General features: G+C 42.6%; 1 protein-coding gene across 1 annotated transcript in view; it reads left to right on the top strand.

Moving 5' to 3' along the window:
• Positions 1-19,720, top strand: part of LOC105382655 (P protein) — a 107,032-nt gene that overhangs the window by 3,399 nt on the left and 83,913 nt on the right. The window contains exons 5-10 of the mRNA XM_048632139.1: positions 2,090-2,244; positions 3,851-4,034; positions 17,283-17,431; positions 17,827-18,030; positions 18,431-18,546; positions 19,157-19,295. Of these exons, the coding sequence (XP_048488096.1) occupies positions 2,090-2,244; positions 3,851-4,034; positions 17,283-17,431; positions 17,827-18,030; positions 18,431-18,546; positions 19,157-19,295 (947 nt within the window). The remainder of the gene's footprint in view (positions 1-2,089; positions 2,245-3,850; positions 4,035-17,282; positions 17,432-17,826; positions 18,031-18,430; positions 18,547-19,156; positions 19,296-19,720) is intronic.

Here is a 19,720-nt window from a genome sequence, read left to right as displayed (position 1 = left end):
TCCGAAAGACCGCATCCACAACTATATGATCCGACAGAGAACTAAAGTCACCGTCTTCTCAAACTCGTCTGCCTGGTGGTGCAGGGGGGGGACGTCAAAGGTGAGATGTCAGAGCCTCAGAGAATACTACCATAGAGGTTCCAGACTAGGACTAAAACTTGTCTAAAATTTTTGAAAAAGTAGTATATCAACGTTTAAACTGTTACATGGAGAAGTATAAAATTTTCTCTCCAATGCAAATGGGATTCAGGCAAAACAAGTCTATAAATATGGCAATATATGAATTTTTAGCCACAATATTAAATAGCATGGATAAGCGTATTCATGTAACAGCCCTTTACATGGATCTAACAAAAGCTTTTGACTACGTGAACCATGACATACTACTAAATAAATTGGAAAAATATGGAATCAGAGGTACGGCAAAAAATCTTATTAAATCATACCTGACTAATAGAAAGCAAAAAACACGAATTGACAGAATATGCCTAAAATCAAAAACTGACATAGCTTACTTCTCAAATGATAAGGAAAACCGATTTGGCGTTCCGCAGGGAAGTGTATTGGGGCCGTTACTATTTCTTATCTATATAAATGACCTACCTCAAGTCACAGATCACCCCATGGTTCTATTCGCTGATGACAGCACAGTGTTATTTAAAGATAACACAGATTCAAATTTTGAAACAGAAATAAATACAACACTGAAGAACATAATAAATTGGCTTAGTAACAATAATCTTTTAATAAATCTGGATAAAACTAAAATAATGACATTTGAACAACAATCTAATAATAATTCTATTGACATAAAATACAATGACCATAAAATTGATGAAACTGACGTGACTAAATTTCTAGGACTTTAGATTGACAAAAAAATTACATGGCAAGCTCAGCTCGATCACATATGTACTAAACTAAGCAAATTCTCATATGCACTTTACAATTTGTCCAAAGTAGTTAGTGAAAATGTAGTAATTACTGCCTATAAGGGTTACGTGGATTCCATACTACGTTATGGAATTATATTTTGGGGTAATGCAACAAACAAGGAAACAGTTTTTAAAGCCCAAAAAAGATGTATTCGTGCAATTGCGAAAGTTTGCAGCAGAGATACTTGCAAACCATTGTTTAAAAAATTTAAAATATTAACATTGCCCTCTATATATATTTTCGAAATGGCTGTATTTGTCAAATTAAACTTTAATATTTTCGGGCACTTTAGAAGCTTACGTTACGGTAATAAGATAAGCACTCCTAAACACAATACCGCACTTTTTAGTAAAAATGTTTTTGGGATGGCACCCTCTATTTTCAATAAACTACCAAAGGACATTAGAAACGCACAGGACATCCAAATGTTTAAAACCAAACTTAAAAACTATTTATTAGACAAGACTTATTACAGCGTCAATGAATTCCTATCCGATACACAGTAAGTCCCAATTAATATAACTAAATGTAGGTACTTATACAACATGAATGTGTTATCTTTAGTTTTTGCATGTTTAATGTACTTATTTGAAATATTTGTACGCCATGTTGGCTGAGCACGGAGAAATTATATAATATACTGTAATCCATCTTAACCTAACCTGTGACTCACAAATAAATTATTTTGATTTTGATTTTGATTTTTGATTTGACTTTATAAAAATTATGTGTGCCAATCACGAATCTAGTCGATAGGTTCGATAGCAATTTGTATGGCATCTTTATCAACGTCCCTGGTAGTAATGTTAGGAACTAATTAAAGACATACAAACTCCAGTGAACCGGCTATCGAATTACTATCGAGAGACGATAATTATAGTTATCTTATTTAGCCGTGCCTAGTTAGCAAAAGTACAACTTTGGTTTCTCAGAATTTTCTAACTCGTAACTACAAATTCTAACTCCCCTTTAGGCATACCATTCGCAAAGGTCCTTAAATTCTTAGGTCACATATTGAAAGTGTATTTTTCTTTATCATTTGAGGGCTAATTCAGGTCAACTCTTGTATTCCTCAAATGTGGTTTGCCACCACCGTTTCACTCTAAATCATGATAATTATGTTGACAACATTAGTAAGTAATTTAAATTCCAGAGTACCAACTGCAGCCAACCGACGACCGCGTGACGCTGCTAGTGAAGCTCACCGGCCCCTTCAGGCAGTCCTCAGCTAACAGGACTGAGCAAACTGATCAACTCACAATATGGCTGGCCAGAACCTTCGATACTAAGGAGTCCAGTTATGAACAGGTATGTTTTTTTAAATATTCTGCCTTTTGCAACAATTTATAGCCAAACGATTTGGCAAATTTGGCTTGGTTTGAGAGGTCAAAAATTATCGAAATCCAAATACCTACATAGTTTTATTCCTAAATTCAATTTCAATGGTGTTGAAATTGCACTCATTCAGGTCAGTAAATACGGTTGTTTAGTTTGCATTTGCATGCGGTATGATGTTTCACTTCTCGCTACTGTCGTTTTGACCCCTATGCCTGGGCCTAATAATTATTCGCAAAAAAAACAATATCGTCAAAGTAGGTTTTAATTCGCAATACCATAACTGATGGTGCCATGCTTCTTAAAGTTAGCCGCAACAAGTTTAGTTTACATAATGACCTAACGAACTACCTCATAGTATTACGAGCATGTTTTACTATTGCATCGATCAACGGTGAATAGTTCATAAATATTTATGTCAACCTTACTGTGTAGTGTAGCCGTAACTATAGTGTGCTATCAGATATGACATGAGTCACATAAATAGTCGCTAGAAGCTTAATAATTAACCTGAATATTTATCTTTTCTCTTAAATAACATACAGAAGGTTTGCTATCTTCTTCAAAGGTGAGGTACCTTAACATAACAATATTATCCAACCATAAGCTAATAAATGCGTAGATAATTATGACCATTTCAAAAGCTTGCAGATTTTGATAGCTGTATCTGTATCGTTAGATACCTATGTATAGTTCGTTTACACCAAAGTTACCATAATATTTACATTTCATCGCATCGAAACCGGCTACGACTGGTCAGACACGGTAAATGTTTATAAATAAAACGATGCAGTCTTAACAAACTGCACCATAATATTGATTCGAAGCATCCGTTTCTCACTGTATTTCCCATGAATCTGTTTTAAACAAATCCGCGTGACACTGGCTTAATAGTGGCGTTTTACGATGTTACAACAAAGGTAGCCATTGTTTTCGTATCTAGCTCGTTTTTATAGTCGTGGGTGCTTCAATAATTTTCCTTGACGGATTTGTATCTAGTCGCAGACTCATAGTTAATATGCATAAGACAAAGATCTCTTTGTAACTTTTAGATTAATCTAATGACTGAATATATCTACCTAACTAAAGGGGTCATTTACATGCCCACCTATGCACCAGCATAGTGGAGTTTATTTTTTTCAGGCATTCATGATCCATTGATAAAAGCTGCAGATGAAATGCTATTTTTGGACAAAAAAATATGATCTAGGTGCGTGCACCAATACACCACAGAGACTTCAGAATATTGTAGGTACATTGCGCTGTTATAGCATCTACATAATAATAATATAAATACTCAATACTCAATAAAAATAAAACGACTATCAATAATGTGTTGTATACCTGTTGTAGTTTTGTTCATACATTAAATAACAGATAGGTGCAAAGATCCTCTTTCGTAAAAACCGAAATGATATGATTAGAAACAAAAAAACATCGATGAATATCGCCAAAAAACGCGTTTTTCTTGAAACCACCGACTTACTGCTCTTACGCTATTGACGGCAGTACAGCCACCATACTTCGTACGTTATACACTCCTGGCATTAAGTTCTAAATCAAATGCCTCATTTTCCAGAACTCCACCTCCTGGACCATAGACCTGCAGCCTCCAGAGCTGATAGACTTCTCGCCAAGCGCCACAGACACCAAGACCCTGGTTCTGGACACGGCTAGGAGTATCCACTACAGACAACAGCTGGAAAAGGGAGGCGGGTCCGGGGGTTTTGAGACCATCGAGTTCAGTAACAGGGATCTTAACCGTGAGTAGTTCTTCTACATGAAAAAAGGCAAAAAGAAAGAAAGAAGAATAGTTGTAGTGGTTAAACCAAAAATACAATCCAAAGCTTCACACAGTAGTTGCCAAAAACAGCGTAAACATCATCATAGTCATAAACCACCCTGTCTTCAGTCTTCCTCAGATAATCATAACTGGCTCCCTGTCTAACACTGCATACACGAACTTTTAGCTAATGTCGGTATTAAATGTATTGATGCCTTGCTATGACAGTATACAGACAGAAAGAACAGACAATTAATGCCGACATTAGCTTAATTTTCCTTTCTGCAACTTAGAGGTCATCGGAGAACCGCCAAGCCAGCCGGAAATAATAATATTGACTTTGTATATCTTTCTTATCCCATGTATGTGTACATATCGATAAGGCAGGTACAGGTAACTGAAAAGGTGCTCGGACTTGGACTTGTCATAAAGTCATAGGAAATAATGATGGCAAAAGATCTTGTCGGCACTCAAGTCACGGATTTTATTGATTTAATTAATTTTCATAACTTACGCCAATTCAATAGCGTGCAAAATAACTTTGGACGCATCTTAGACTTAGTTTTTGCACATGAGGCAACAGAGGTGGTGGCTTGCCCTGACCCATTTGTCCCTGAAGATCCTTACCACAAGGCTTTGCTAGTTAGTTATCCTATTGAATCTCAAAAATCGCTTCCTAATAAACCGCGTAAACTTTTTACTTATTCTCGCGCTGATTACACCCAAATATGTAAGAGCATTAGTGATGTAAACTGGATCGAGTCATTTTCAAATGTTTCTGCTGAATTAGCACTCGATTTTTTTTATAATGTTATATATGACATTCGTGAAAAATTCGTACCGATTAGGTCGACATTACGTGACAAATATCCTGCATGGTATAGTCCTGCACTTATAAAAATATTAAAAGAAAAATTTAAATATATTAAAAAATTTAAAACCTACGGTAACTTATCTGATTATTTATCATTAAAAACACTTCGGGGCAGGATCAAGGACGTTGAGCGGCAATGTTACAATAAATATATAGAAAAGATAGAAGAATCAATCAACGTTAACCCTAAATCATTTTGGACGTACATAAAAAACAATAAATCTGCTAGCACATTCCCCTCAACAATGACCTATAAGGACACTTCCAGTGACTCCGGTCAGGAAATTAGTGAACTATTTGCCTCCTTTTTTTACTCTACCTTTAATGAAACTAGTACTTCTAATGTTCACAATCAATTCGCTGACTTTCAACCCTGCTGTCATATCTCGCAAGTTGAAATATTGACTTCTGACGTAGAAAAACAACTTCGCTCTCTTGACTTAAATAAATCTGCCGGCCCTGACACGTTACCTGCTATGTTTATAGTGCCCTGTGCTGCTGAACTATCCATTCCTGTGTCCTTAATTTTCAAGAAGATATTATCTGAAGGTACTATGCCTGTAAATTGGAAACGTGCTTTTATATCTCCTATACATAAAAAGGGCAGTAAACATAAGATTGACAATTACAGGCCAATATCTAAGCTCTGTCTTCTGGCTAAGGTACTTGAGCGATTAGTCTATACCCAATTATATAGTTGCATTAAATCTTCTTTCAGCCCCATGCAACACGGGTTCTTAAAAGGGCGATCTACTGTCTCTAATCTTGCGTTATTCAATGACTTTGTCACCGAGAAAATGGATGGTGGTAGTCAGGTAGATGTTATTTACACTGACTATAGTAAAGCATTTGATCGTATTGACCATAGTTTATTATTAAAAAAGTTGAGTAGAATAGGTGTTACCGGTGCATTGCTCTCCTGGTTCCAATCTTATGTCACGGGAAGATCTCAAGCAGTTGTTTTAAATGGCTTTACATCCTCGTGGATAAACATTCCATCTGGTGTTCCGCAAGGATCTCTTCTGGGGCCCCTTCTATTTATTATATTTATAAATGACATCAATGATTGCTTTCGTAATTCCAAATATCTAATGTTTGCTGATGACATGAAAATTTTCAAAGCTGTAAATAACTCAATTGATGAGGAACTCCTGCAGGATGATCTAGATCGACTTAGTGTGTACTGCCTCAATAATAAACTCGACATCAATGTAGACAAATGTTTTCACATCTCATTCACTCGTAAACGCAACAAACATATGAGTACGTACATGCTTCAGAATCAGAGCCTTACAAGCGTATCAGAAATTAGAGACCTTGGTGTAGTGCATGATAGTAAGCTTCTTTGTGATTCACATATCGATAGCATAATCACAAAAGCTTCTACGGCCCTCGGTTTCTTAATACGTTCTTCTCGCCCGTTCAAATGCATGAAGACAGTTAAAATATTATACTGCGCCTATGTCCGAAGCCACCTTGAGTATGCTTCCCAGATCTGGAATCCCCAGTATGATATTTATATCGACAGACTCGAACGTATCCAAAAAAGGTTTATTAGGTATCTCGGCTTTAAATTCAAACTTATTCATTCAAGTTACGAATGTAAATGTATCAAACTTCACTTGCTTCCTCTTAAATTAAGAAGGGATATCAGCGATATAATTTATTTAATTAAAATATTTCGAGGTTACGTTGACTGTCCGGATCTGCTAGGTAAACTTGGTTTAAGAGTTCCGTGGCGAAGAACGCGTAACAGACCGCTTCTTAGTATTCCTCAGTGTAACAGCAACTACAGACAAAATTCATTCTTAGTAAGAGCTAGTAATACTTTTAACCAGATGTGTAATAATAATAGTGTGGACCTCTTTAGCGGCAGCTTATGTTCTATTAGAAAACATATTATAACTAACTTTAGTACGTAATAGATACCAAATAAATAAGTAGCATAAGTATAATCTAAGTAGAATTTATTATTAGGTGAGTAGGTATGTGTTGTTATTGTTCTATCGTCTCCATATGCGAAAACCTATAATTAGCTTTTCGTCTATTTATGTTTAAATAAGATTAACTTGTTATTAGTATAAAGCTGTTGGTTTTCCATGCAATAAATTAAAATAAATAAAAATAAAAATAAAATAAAACACGCATAAATTTGCACCACTCTGTAAAATGTGGGTTCTAATTCCCTCTGTTTGACTATGAATTTTTGTCTTTACTCTCCTTTATAAATGTTATCGATATTTAAGCTGTACATACATAAATATATTGCTGCATGTCTTTCCAAATCCTTCCATAACGTTCCTGTCTAGGCCACCCTTTCCCCTTCTACCCAGACATCAATATCCTCAACCATCTTTCCTACCTTGTTTTCTTTCTCCTTCTGCCACTGACTTTTGTTTTTCTTCTTCGATGAAACCTCATACCTCGTCCAATCTTCCTGCCTTAATTTGTTTCTCCTTCTTATCACCAGATGACACCTCTAACCTCAACCAATCATCTTCTCTCCCACTAAGTAACATTTGTTTTTCTTCTTTGATGACTCCTCTTACCTTAACCAATCTCCCTACCTTCATTTGTCTCCCCTTCTTATCTCCGATTAACACCGCTAACCTCAACCAATCTAACGGCACCGTAGCTAAGCTGCTTCCGAAGCTGGGGGCCACGGGTTCGAATCTCGCCCAGAGCAAACATATTTGTGATGAGAATTTGTGTTTGCCTTGAGTCTGGTTGTCGTTTATATAATTATTAAATATTTATCTATCTATGTATTTGCTTAGATATATCAGCTGTCTGACACCCATAACACAGGTTCTACCTAGCTTGGGGTCGGATATCCCCACATATTTATTGTTGGGGCCATAGGCATAGGGTCAAGGAACTTCGTGGGTACACACACAAACAGCTGACAGACAGGTACACAGATGTTTGTAACTCCTTCCCACCTTCCCTATCCTAACGGAAACTGCAGGTAGATGAACACTAGCTGTCATCTGCCACCTCAACGACCGACCCTCGTCCACTTCTACCACCGCCGCGATTCGAGTCGGTCGACGCACCTTACGCTCCCGTCACTCAATCCGCGATAGAAGCACAATCCGCCGCGTACTACAACACACGTAGCTCTACGCCGCGCACCGGTACATCAGCACATCAACCTGGAGAAGACCGGGTGGAAAATCGAAGAGGTCAAACGCATTTGATCAGCCGGACAACCGTTCCTGCCAGGTCAGTTTCTTTCCTTCAACCTTCCCCCTTGCTCCTCCATTTCATGGTCCTTCGTAAACCGGATATTCCCTATTCCAGTCCATCCCGGTTTATTATTTACAAACATTTGTCTAAACTTCAGCACGTAACTGAAGTCTTCTGCCAGCTGTTTTGTGTGTGTCATCGTGACGTCACTTAGTTTTTTTTCCCTTAGTCTATGGTCAATCGGTAAGAATCGGTTAGTCGAGTAGTGTCCATCACTACTCAACTTCAATCAGTATTCCGAGGATAGCACAGAGTAGAAGTTTGACGTCTGACACATTACTTTTTTAATTCAACTGGGACTGTTTAGGTTATATTTTTTTAGGGATTCGGTTTCGTGCGTGACTGGGGTACCCACGTGTTCCTAACAATCATCGCGATTTCGGACCTTTTTCTGTGCCAATTTACATAGTTAATACCTGTTATTTGTTGTTATTGTGGTGGTGGTAACTGGTGAGTGTTGTGATTGTCAGTAAACCCTCTTTCCCTTTCTGAAATGGAGTACCATTCAGATCGTCCTCCAGATCCCGACCCGCCAGATCTTTCGCCGGATATAATGCTGACGGATACTCCCCAGGAGACGCGAAAGCGCCCTAGGGATGATATACAACCCTCTCAACAAGGTAAGAGAGTGATAGTAAACCCGGACCTCGCGTCTGCAAGCATTCAGACCATTTATACGCACCCGAGTCTCGACGCCACTAAGGTGTACGATGACAGTGACCCTGGACCATTTATCGTCCACGTTTCTCAGGATAGCTCTTCAGGAAGTCCAGCTTCTGGGACCCCGCTGAGGGCTATTAAGTTTGGACAATTTTTGTACAACCACAAAGTGACTGACATCACCAGAGGTGGTGTCAAAATGACAGGTCGTAACCGTGTTACTGTGGAATTTAAGTCTGCGGGAGCGGCCAACGAATTTATCAACCACCCAGCTCTGTCCCCAAACAAGTTTAAGGCAGTTATCCCAACTTACCACATCACCCGTATGGGTGTTGCTAGGAGAGTCCCAGTGGATCTCTCCATGGATGAGTTTGTGGGTTCTTTGGACCTCCCCCATGGATGCGGTATTGTTCTTAAAGCACGCAGATTTAGTCGCAAAGTGATCAACAATGGAAACGTTTCATATGTCCCTACTCAAAGCGTAGTAATCACTTTCAGGGGACAATACCTCCCAGAAAAAATTTACTCTTTCCGTGCTGCTGTAGAAGTTGACAGATACACCTACCCAACCATCCAGTGCCACGCTTGCTGCAGGTTTGGCCATGTGAAGGCTAATTGCCGATCAAAGCCTTGCTGCTTCAAGTGTGCCCAACCACACTTGGGCGAGACATGCGATGCAGACCCTCCCACTTGCATTTACTGCTCAGGAAGCCATGCTTCCACGGATAAGAACTGTCCAGAACAAGCTAGACAAAAATCCATAAAAGTCATTATGTCTCAGGACAGCATTTCGTTTGCTGAAGCTGATGCTCGACTTCCTAAGAGCAAAAAATCATTTGCTGAAGTAGCATCTACACAACCTAATGGCCCATCTCCTAATAAATCCTACAAAAAGACTGTGACCACTCAACGCAGGCCTAGGTCTCCACTTTCTCCTGGCTATGACAGACTTGCCCATCAGGCCATTATCTCATCACCATCTTCCTCACTTCCTAATGGAAGTGCCCTGAATGTGATTACTCCCAATGACAACTTATTGGATAACTTACTTTCATTAGTTGTCAGTCTGCTGTCTAAATTCAGCGACACAATACCGCCCCACGTTGCACTTAAGATTAGAGAACTCTCCTCCTTCAGCCAGAATGGCTCTGAACCCGACCCGGGTCCTTCAGTGGAATGCTCAGAGCCTTAAAAGTAAAAAACATGAAGTACTCAACTTAATAGATGACATCAAGCCCGTCATTGTTGCCATCTCGGAGTCATGGCTGGCGCCGGGTTCTCGTTTCCGAGTTCCGGGCTACTCGTGTCTGCGGGATGACAGGGATGACGGGTTTGCTGGGTGCGCTTTACTTGTGAAGCGTACCCTTACCTTCTCCTCTATCCCTACCCCTCCCCACGGTCAGGAATTTAATGTTGTGGCCCTTAGGGCTTTAGACATTACTTTCGTGTCCGTGTATTTCCCTGATCCCCACCCTTCTCACCTCCCATCTTTTTATAATATAATTTCTTCTCTCCCGCAACCTCTTCTGATCATGGGGGACTTTAATGCCCACCATACCTCATGGGGTTCTTACCACACTGACGCTTTTGCAATCGCCCTCTTAGACATGCTTGATACCTTAGATGTTTGTATTTTAAATGACGGCTCTCCCACCCGTCGAGTCCTACCCCGTCAGAACCCAAAAAGTGCTGTCGATCTCACTTTCTCGTCTCCTCTTCTTTCAACATCAATATTCTGGAGGGTCCTCCCAAATACCTTTGGGAGTGATCATTTTCCCATTTCTATTACGCTCCCTACCAGATCCACCATTCTTGCTGATACATGTGCCTTCCCAAGGTACGTGATAGGCAGGAATGAGTGGTCTAACTTCATCACCTCGGTTGAAGATAAGCTCAGTCTGATCCAACCCTGTACTAGTGACAACTTTTTATACAACTACGACCTTTTTGAAAAAGCTCTAACATCCTCTGCCAAAAATAGAAAATCGCGAAAAGGCCAAAGAGTCTCACCTCCTTGGTGGGACTCCGACTGCTCCTTGGCTGTTGACGAGCGCAAAAATGCAGAGGATGTTTATATTGCTAATATGAGCATGAAAAATTTTATAAACTACAAAAGGATAGCTGCACGCACCAAACGGCTCCTTAAGAAGAAAAAGAAACAGGGCTGGATCAGATTTTGTGAAACTCTTTCGCCTAGGTCCCCTCCTTCTCTGGTGTGGAGATACATTCGCCGATATCGCGGTTCCCTTAACGTCGAAGATATTTTGAGCAATGACCCCTCTCTATGGCTAGAAGGGTTCAGCGATAAACTGGCTCCTCCATATGTCCCACACTCCAGTGCTCTCCGCCCCCCACCAGCTCTCTTACCATCTTCAGACAGATTGGATTCTCCATTTTCTATGGATGAACTCCAATCTGCTTTATCCGGTTTAACTGATTCATCTCCAGGTATTGATGGCATCCCATACTCTTTCCTTTCAAAATCAAGCCTCAGGGTCAAGCAGGCCTACTTGGAGCTGATAAACTACTTCCTTGAGTACGGAGTTACTCCATGCTCATGGAGTAAGCAAATAGTTGTTCCCATATTGAAGGCCGGAAAAGACCCCCGTGATCCTAACTCCCGACGTCCGATCGCCCTCTCCTCTGCTTTGGCGAAAATCTTAGAGCACTTAATTAAATGCAGGCTCGAATGGCTAATTGAGAATAGAGGAATCCTAGCCAAAACTCAGTTTGGGTTTAGGAAAGGGATGAGCACTCTAGACAGCCTTGCAATACTTACAACAGATATTCACATCGCATTTAAGAGGAAAGAATATCTTGTGGGTGTCTTCCTTGACATAGCGTCTGCCTATGATAATGTACTTCTTCCTGTGCTCAGGCAGAAAATGCGCCAGCTGAGCATTCCAGTGAAGCTTACCCGTCTGGTTTGCAGCCTATTCATGGAGAGATCCATCTTCATAAAATCCCCTACCACTTCCCTTGACTCCCCAAAATTTGTTTGGAAAGGCCTCCCCCAGGGATCGGTCTTAAGCCCCCTCCTTTACAGTCTGTACACTCACGATCTAGATAAATCCGTTGACTGCTTTTGCGACATTCTACAGTACGCTGACGACTTGGCCCTCTATTATGCTTCTCCTTCGTTAGCGGAGACAAATGTCCAGCTGAACCTGGCTCTTAGGTACCTCACGGATTGGCTGGATAGACATGGGTTATCTCTTTCTCCCACTAAATGCACAGCAGTGATTTTCACTAGAAAAAGAAACATCCCAGATCTGGATGTTGTTATCGGAGAGCATTCAATCACTGTGTCAAATAAAGTTAAATTTTTGGGTGTGATTCTGGACTCCAGGCTGTCGGGTAGCCATCACATGAACTACGTGGCTCAGAAGTGCGAGAGGGGTGTCAACGTCCTCAGGTCACTGTCAGGTGTCTGGTGGGGCGCACATCCATACTCCCAGAAGCTACTGTACAACGCCATTGTTCGAAGCCACTTTGACTATGCCTCATTTATCCTGGACCCCTGTAACAAGGCTGCATTAGAAAAAATTGATAAGGTTCAGTACAAGTGTCTTCGAATAGTGTCTGGTGCAATGAAATCTACCCCCACCAATGCCCTTCAGGTTGAGTGTGTCGACCCCCCTCTCTCGCTGCGGAGACAGTACTTGTGTGACCGGTTTTTCCTCAGGATCTGGCAATCAGAGTCTCACCCTCTATTGTCCAAGCTCGATACCCTTAAGCGGTTATGTCATGCTCAAGAAACCCATGGCCTTTCCTTCCTTCTCAAATCATTCATTTTTGCTTCCAACCTTCCTCATCCTTCAATTAAATTTAAAATGAACCCTCTGTTTAGTGTCCCTTATGATGCCCTGGTTTTTCAGCCCAATGTTGTTATGGACATGGGCATTGCGAAAAACGCTCCAGGGGCCGAGAAAACATTGACTCATAAACTCCAGTCAGAGTGGTCTGGTTGGCTCCCAGTCTTCACAGATGCCTCCAAATTTTCAGATAAGAGCAATGTTGGTCTAGCTGTCTGGCTTCCTAAGTATAAAATTACCCTTAATTTCAAACTCCCCCCTGAATCCTCGGTATTCACGGGCGAGGCTACCGCTATTCTGGAGGCACTTCTGTACACTGAGTCTCACAAACTCAACAAAACTATTATTCTATCAGACTCTTCTAGCTGCTTACATTCAATTATTTCATTTCCTTTTAAATCAAAATCTAAATTTCCTATCATTCTTCAAATTAGACAAACTCTCTTCCGTTGCAAGACTCAGGGTATAGAGGTGGCTATTGCCTGGATACCTGGCCACAGTGGCATCATTGGTAATGAGTGTGCAGATTCCTTCGCTAAGGATGCCGTTAGCTTGGGCCTGGATACTCATTACCATAATTTTGCTCACGACCTTGCCTCGCTCGCAGGACCGAGGCTTGATAATTCCTGGAAGGAGTACTGGGAAGCTTCCAGGAATATTAAAGGTAAGTATTACTCCTTAATCCAACCTCATATTCCCAAAAGGCCATGGTTTTTTAGAGCAAGACTCCTAGATAAAACCTCCACCTCGACAATCTGCAGACTCCGTCTTGGTCATGCGTGCACGCCTGTGCACCTGGCTAGGATTCGGGTGCGTGATAGTTCGGTTTGTGACTGCGGCACCAGCGAAGGATCTGTCGACCACCTTTTCTTTGAGTGTCCTAATCTTCAAACCTCCCTCTATGATTTCCTCCCTCCCTCTATCCCAAGACCTGTAAATATCAATTACCTACTAACACTTGTACATACCCCAATCGCTAACATCCTGTATAAATTCTTCAAAACTAACAATATTAAACTATAAATTTGTTTGTGTTCATTATAATACACCTACTAACCCTCTGTTTGTGATGTCCCTGTATAAATTGTGTTCGTCTGTTTGTTTCAGGTGTTAACCTTGTAAATATTTTTAAATCTCCACCGTAAAAACAGCAATTAACATAGTGTGTACCTTACCACAATCGTTTTTGGCCGAATTTGCTGTGTTAGTCACACACGGCATACAGCCACAAACAAAGATTGTTATATTTTATCGTCGTAAATCAAATTAGAAATAATGATGAAATCGGAAAGTAAGTACGTTAAGGGTGCCGCAGCCGACCCTATTAAAATATGTATGGTCCAGCTGGACACTGCGGAGCAGTACTTGAGTGGGGTCTACGAGTTGGCGTGTAGCCTTCAGGCAAAATCGGATGCGCCTGGTCTATCTATGTTCAGGGTTCGTTTCGAGGATCTGGAGCGGATGCGCGACCAATACCAGGACGCTTACTTGAACCTGAAGGGTCTGCCCGTCGACGAGACCGTACTGCAGCAGGCTGACAAACGCTTCAACAAATTTTATGAAATCTTTTATTCGGTTAAAGTGATAGCTGAGGGATTAGTGTCGACAAATAGCGTCGCGGATGTGGAGCCAGTGAGATCAACTGCTCACTTCAAGTTGCCTGTGATTAGTCTGAGCAGTTTCTCTGGGGTCTACACTGACTGGCCAAATTTTATTGGATTGTTCGACAGTCTGATACACACTAATGGGGACTTGTCCAGTGTGCAAAAGATGCACTACCTTCTGAGTGTTCTGGACAAGGAACCTCTTAGTTTAGTTAGGCATCTGGAGCTGGCCGATGGGAACTATGAGATAGCTTACCGGCTCCTTAAGGAAAGATATGACAACAAGAGACTCATTGCCGACACACACTTGGAGTCCATACTTGCTGTGACACTCGGTCAACAAGGGTTGACTGGCAACCTTCGGAAGCTAGTCAACACCTTAAAGGAGAACACTATGGCTCTGAGTGTGCTTGGTTTTGAGGTCAAGTCATGGAGTTTCTTGTTGCTCCATATCATTTTAAGAAAGCTTCCCTTTGACCTTCGTAGTAGGTTCGAACTCGGTTTAGGGGGTTCGCCTAGCACCATCCCAACATTCCAAGACTTGCTTGGCTTTCTGGAAACAGAGTTGAGAGTCTTGGAGACTGTTGGTGGCTCGGGTTCCAGGGGGTCAAGCAACTCTAACAATGTGAAAACGGGGACTTCACACACTACAGTGACTCTCACTGCAGTGGCTGTGTCTTGTGCCCTTTGTCGGGGTAACCACACCATTTATAGGTGCGACAGGTTCAATTCCCTGACACCTGTTCAGCGTAGGGAGCTTGTCGCACAACAGGGCTTATGTTGTAACTGCTTGCGTGCACACTCTGTAAGTAGGTGCACGTCCAAGTGCAGGTGTCTAGTGTGTGGTGGACATCATCACACAAAACTACACCTGCCACCATCATCATCATCATCATCATCTACAGCACCTAAGGATGGTCGACCCGCAGACTCATCACCCGGCTCCACGGTCTGCCATGGTTCAATTCACAACACCATGTTGTTAGGAACTGCCATGGTGGGGGTGTGTGACCACAATGGTCACATACACCAGGTGAGAGCCTTGATAGACAGCGGCTCGCAGGTGTCTGTCATCACTGAGGAACTGGCGCAGCGGTTGCGGCTTCCCCGCACTAGCTCTAGGCTTCTTTACGGCTTGGGAGGTAAGCAGCGCTCCAATGGCAGCGTAGAGTGCAGGATCGCATCCCCTCAGGGTGCATCCCAGCCTGCCTTGGTAGCCACAGCCGTCGTGCTGAAGCACATCACGGGGGATCTCCCTAGTGCGCCTTTGTGTCCGAGCGTGTTAGAGCGGTGCAAAAGCATCAAGCTCGCTGATGATAGACTGTCTGTTCCGGGTCCCATTGATTTCCTGATAGGCGTGGACCTCTACAGTCGAATCCTGGATGGGACGTCGTACCAGCTGGGTGAAGGACTACCTACGGCACATAGGTCTATCTTCGGATGGATCTTGATGGGTCAAGCACCAATAGATCGAGATAAGGTGGCGCTTCCCAACAAGTCCATCCAAGTGTCCGTTGGTGATCCCCACCCGCAGCGGTCGCGTCGCAGACCAGCGAGGAGACGCCCCACGCAGCGCATGCATGGCCAACCAGCGCCATATGCGGCCTGCAACTGTATCCACGCCTGCTGATGAACAGATACTACACACCTCATCACGGAAGCCCCACCGTGGTGAGGTCCAAACGGCAACTGGGGGCTAGCGATATGGTTTCAGTGGGACTCTGATCCAGACAGTCATCTATCAGGTCTCACCGTTCGGCACTACTAGGGAGATTTGCCGAATGTTTGTTTTGTACGGATCCCTGTGGCCACTTGGGCCAGCATCTTTGGTGCATCAATGCATCCTGCGACGGCCTCTGTTCGAGGAACTTTCCAGTATTGAAGTTCTTCGCAGAGGTCCCGTCTTACTCTACGCCTGCCGGAGCTGCTCTTCGCGGCTCTACCTTCCAGTCGTTAGGCCGGTTCCGACTGACACCTGCGCATCTTCTCGGCTCTCACCACCGTCGTGATGGGCTTTGATTGTGTGGGTCGACATTCTCGGTGCTGGGTGCACTCTTACTGGGGCACGGGCAGTGCAACATGAGCTCTGCTCTAGGTGCATGTGGTGCGAAGCGCACACGACACAGCAGTGAAGCCTTCGAAGGGATCGTGTTGGGTAGAGCCCCTGGGAAGTTTTCTCACTTAGGGAGCCGCGCGTCGTCTCCTGGTCCTATGGGTCGGGTCGATGCTTGACATCGGGCTGTCGAGTGATCGAATGAATTTTGGACGGGCTCACCCCTGGGAACTTATCTTTCAGGCAACTGTTGATCGAATTGGTTTCTGCATCCGGGTCCTGCTGTCGGCTCTTTCCCCGACGCTACACTTGTGGTGTTGGCGGCTTGCTCAGCAGGTCTCCTGTCTTGCATCTCGCCTCCGTCTTTGGGACGAGCTCTGCACATTAGCTTAAGGTTTTGGGCTGGCTTGTGGATTCCACTCAAGCCATGCCACATATTTAGGTTTCGGAAAATCATCTTCTAATTATTATTTTTATTTTTCGTGCTAAAGAGCTTAGTGGCTCTTTGGGGGGCGGTTTATGTTGGGGCCATAGGCATAGGGTCAAGGAACTTCGTGGGTACACACACAAACAGCTGACAGACAGGTACACAGATGTTTGTAACTCCTTCCCACCTTCCCTATCCTAACGGAAACTGCAGGTAGATGAACACTAGCTGTCATCTGCCACCTCAACGACCGACCCTCGTCCACTTCTACCACCGCCGCGATTCGAGTCGGTCGACGCACCTTACGCTCCCGTCACTCAATCCGCGATAGAAGCACAATCCGCCGCGTACTACAACACACGTAGCTCTACGCCGCGCACCGGTACATCAGCACATCAACCTGGAGAAGACCGGGTGGAAAATCGAAGAGGTCAAACGCATTTGATCAGCCGGACAACCGTTCCTGCCAGGTCAGTTTCTTTCCTTCAACCTTCCCCCTTGCTCCTCCATTTATTTTAATTTATTATTAATCTCCCTCTCTTCCAGACACCTCAGTGGCCCTGCGCATGCGTACGTCAGGTGCCTCCGTGGTGCCCCTCACAGTCAGCTACCAGCTCAGCCCGCTGGCGGAAAGCGACGGGCTCGTCTACTCCATGATACTGCTGCTGTTCTTGTACATTTTGATTATTTTTGAGGTGTGTAGTATAGTTACCATTATTATGAAGAAAAAAAATCGATTTTTAGTCATTATGATCCTGAAGGGCTAGCATGGGGCGCATTAAAGACGTGACATAAGTTCTCAATCGCGTTCGCACTTGAGGCTGCGTGATGTGAGCGAAGACAGCGCCCCATGCTAACCCTTCTGGAAGTTAGGTTCTGCTACCGTAGCATCATCTTTGATAGAATACCTACATAATAATATGATCTGTCATTCTCTGCATAGTAGTGGGTTTCGATCGAGATTATTTCCATTTGATTGAATTCATTTCTATTTCCATAATAATCAATTATACAGCTAAACCCACCTACCCTCCCACCCATTACTTTGTCCAAATTCTCCAAAAAGTCACCACCCTCCTCCCATTTCCAGGTAATAAACCGCACAATAGCAGCCCTGCTCTCCTCATCCCTCGGAGTAGCCGTCCTGGCGCTCAGCGGAGTCAGACCCTCGCTGCCCGAGCTGATGTCCTGGCTGGACGTGGAGACGCTACTGCTTCTGTTCAGCATGATGCTGCTGGTGGCGATTCTGGCTGATACCGGGCTGTTTGATTATCTGGCGGTTTTGGCGTTTGAGGTGGGTTGAAGTTTATTAGCAGGGTATAATGCGGTTCTTACTCTGTCATGCATTATGATCATCATCATCATCATCGCTGAGTGAATGCATGTTTGTAAGAATCGTTTCTTTAGAAAACACGCACAGTCGTAGACACAGAAAACGCATCTAAATGCGTGCTGCAAACTTACTTGATTTCATTGGACGCAATTTGTACACCAATGTCTTGGTATTGAAAGAACCGCAATAATTAAGAAACGTGCCAAACATTAAAACATACCAGAATACTATAAGCACATTTGCATTCTGCTACATGGAACATAAGCTTAAGTCTCTCACGAATGTAATGATTTTTAATCTGCTTCAACCTTTTATCGTAATTTCGACTCAAAAAACAAAAAACCAACTCTTCACACTCCAGGTGACCGGCGGGCGTACCTGGCCACTCATCAACTGCCTGTGCCTCTTCACAGCCGTCTGTTCCACCTTCCTCGACAACGTCACCACCGTGCTGTTGATGACTCCTGTCACTATACGGTGAGGATCTATCATCATCATCATCATCATCATCATCATCGTCAACATTATCATCATCATTATCATCAATAAATAATCATCCACATAGGCCTCTCTCAAGGAGCTTTACAACATTGCAGCTATTCAGTCTAGATTTGAGAGATAGAGGCAAGATTATATTGTTTAGTCAGAAGATCCTTGGTGGAAACGACTTCATCTACAAGATGGAAATCATCAAGATGACTGACAACCTCGATTAGGAAGACGGCATTAGAAGAAAATGTATCGCCTTTATCATTATCACCCGGATACCGCCGCATTGTGACCTGCAGAGAAATAGACTATTGTTCATGGTGACTCAGGCTTATTCTTACCATTTTTCCAACACCTTTTATATACTTATTTTACAATAAAAACGCCATAATAATTCGAAAGACAACAGGTAGTAAAAGTACCCTCATTATCATTATCATCAGCTCAAACTGTGGAAATTAAACTCTTACTCTCAGGGAGCGTTACAAATTCTTATAAGTACTAGCTACCAAATATGACGTTCTTTGCCCTTAGATCTCTAGTGCCTTATTGTGATCATTGCATAGTATTTTTAATTTTTTAAATCTTTATTCCGCAGTCTCTGCGAGGTGATGCAGCTCAACCCGGTCCCTGTGCTGATGTGCATGGTGATCTTCAGCAACGTGGGCGGCGCCGCCACGCCGGTCGGGGACCCACCTAATGTGATTATAGCGAGCCACCCCGCTGTGCTTAGTGAGGTGAGCCCTATATGGCGTAAAATGCTAATTGCGACTCGCTGTCATAGACCATAAGCTACGACGTCATGCATATCATCCCTTGAAAATTTCGCGCAAAAGTAGTGACAATTCTCTCTTTTAAATTATATGTAAGATATATGATATGCAAATTTAGTAAATGGAAGTAACGAAGGTAATACTCGTAAACTACTAACACTAGATTATTTATAATACTTTGGTTGTAGTCGCTGACTTGGTAAAAACCTTTCTTAGAAGTCGACAAGGTATTTCCGTGGGTTTTATCTCGTTATAATACGATAAGTAATAATATGACAAGATAAACAAAATGACTCTTAAATTTAGAAATTATTTTTATAAAAGCCTGAAAACATGCTAAAACGCTCCAGTAAACTGCCAAATAAAACTACAAGGTTTTGTCTTCAATC

The sequence above is a fragment of the Plutella xylostella genome, chromosome 30 (assembly GCF_932276165.1).
Source record: "Plutella xylostella chromosome 30, ilPluXylo3.1, whole genome shotgun sequence".
In the NCBI taxonomy this organism is placed as follows: domain Eukaryota; kingdom Metazoa; phylum Arthropoda; class Insecta; order Lepidoptera; family Plutellidae; genus Plutella; species Plutella xylostella.
This window is presented reverse-complemented; position numbering and strand designations above follow the sequence as displayed.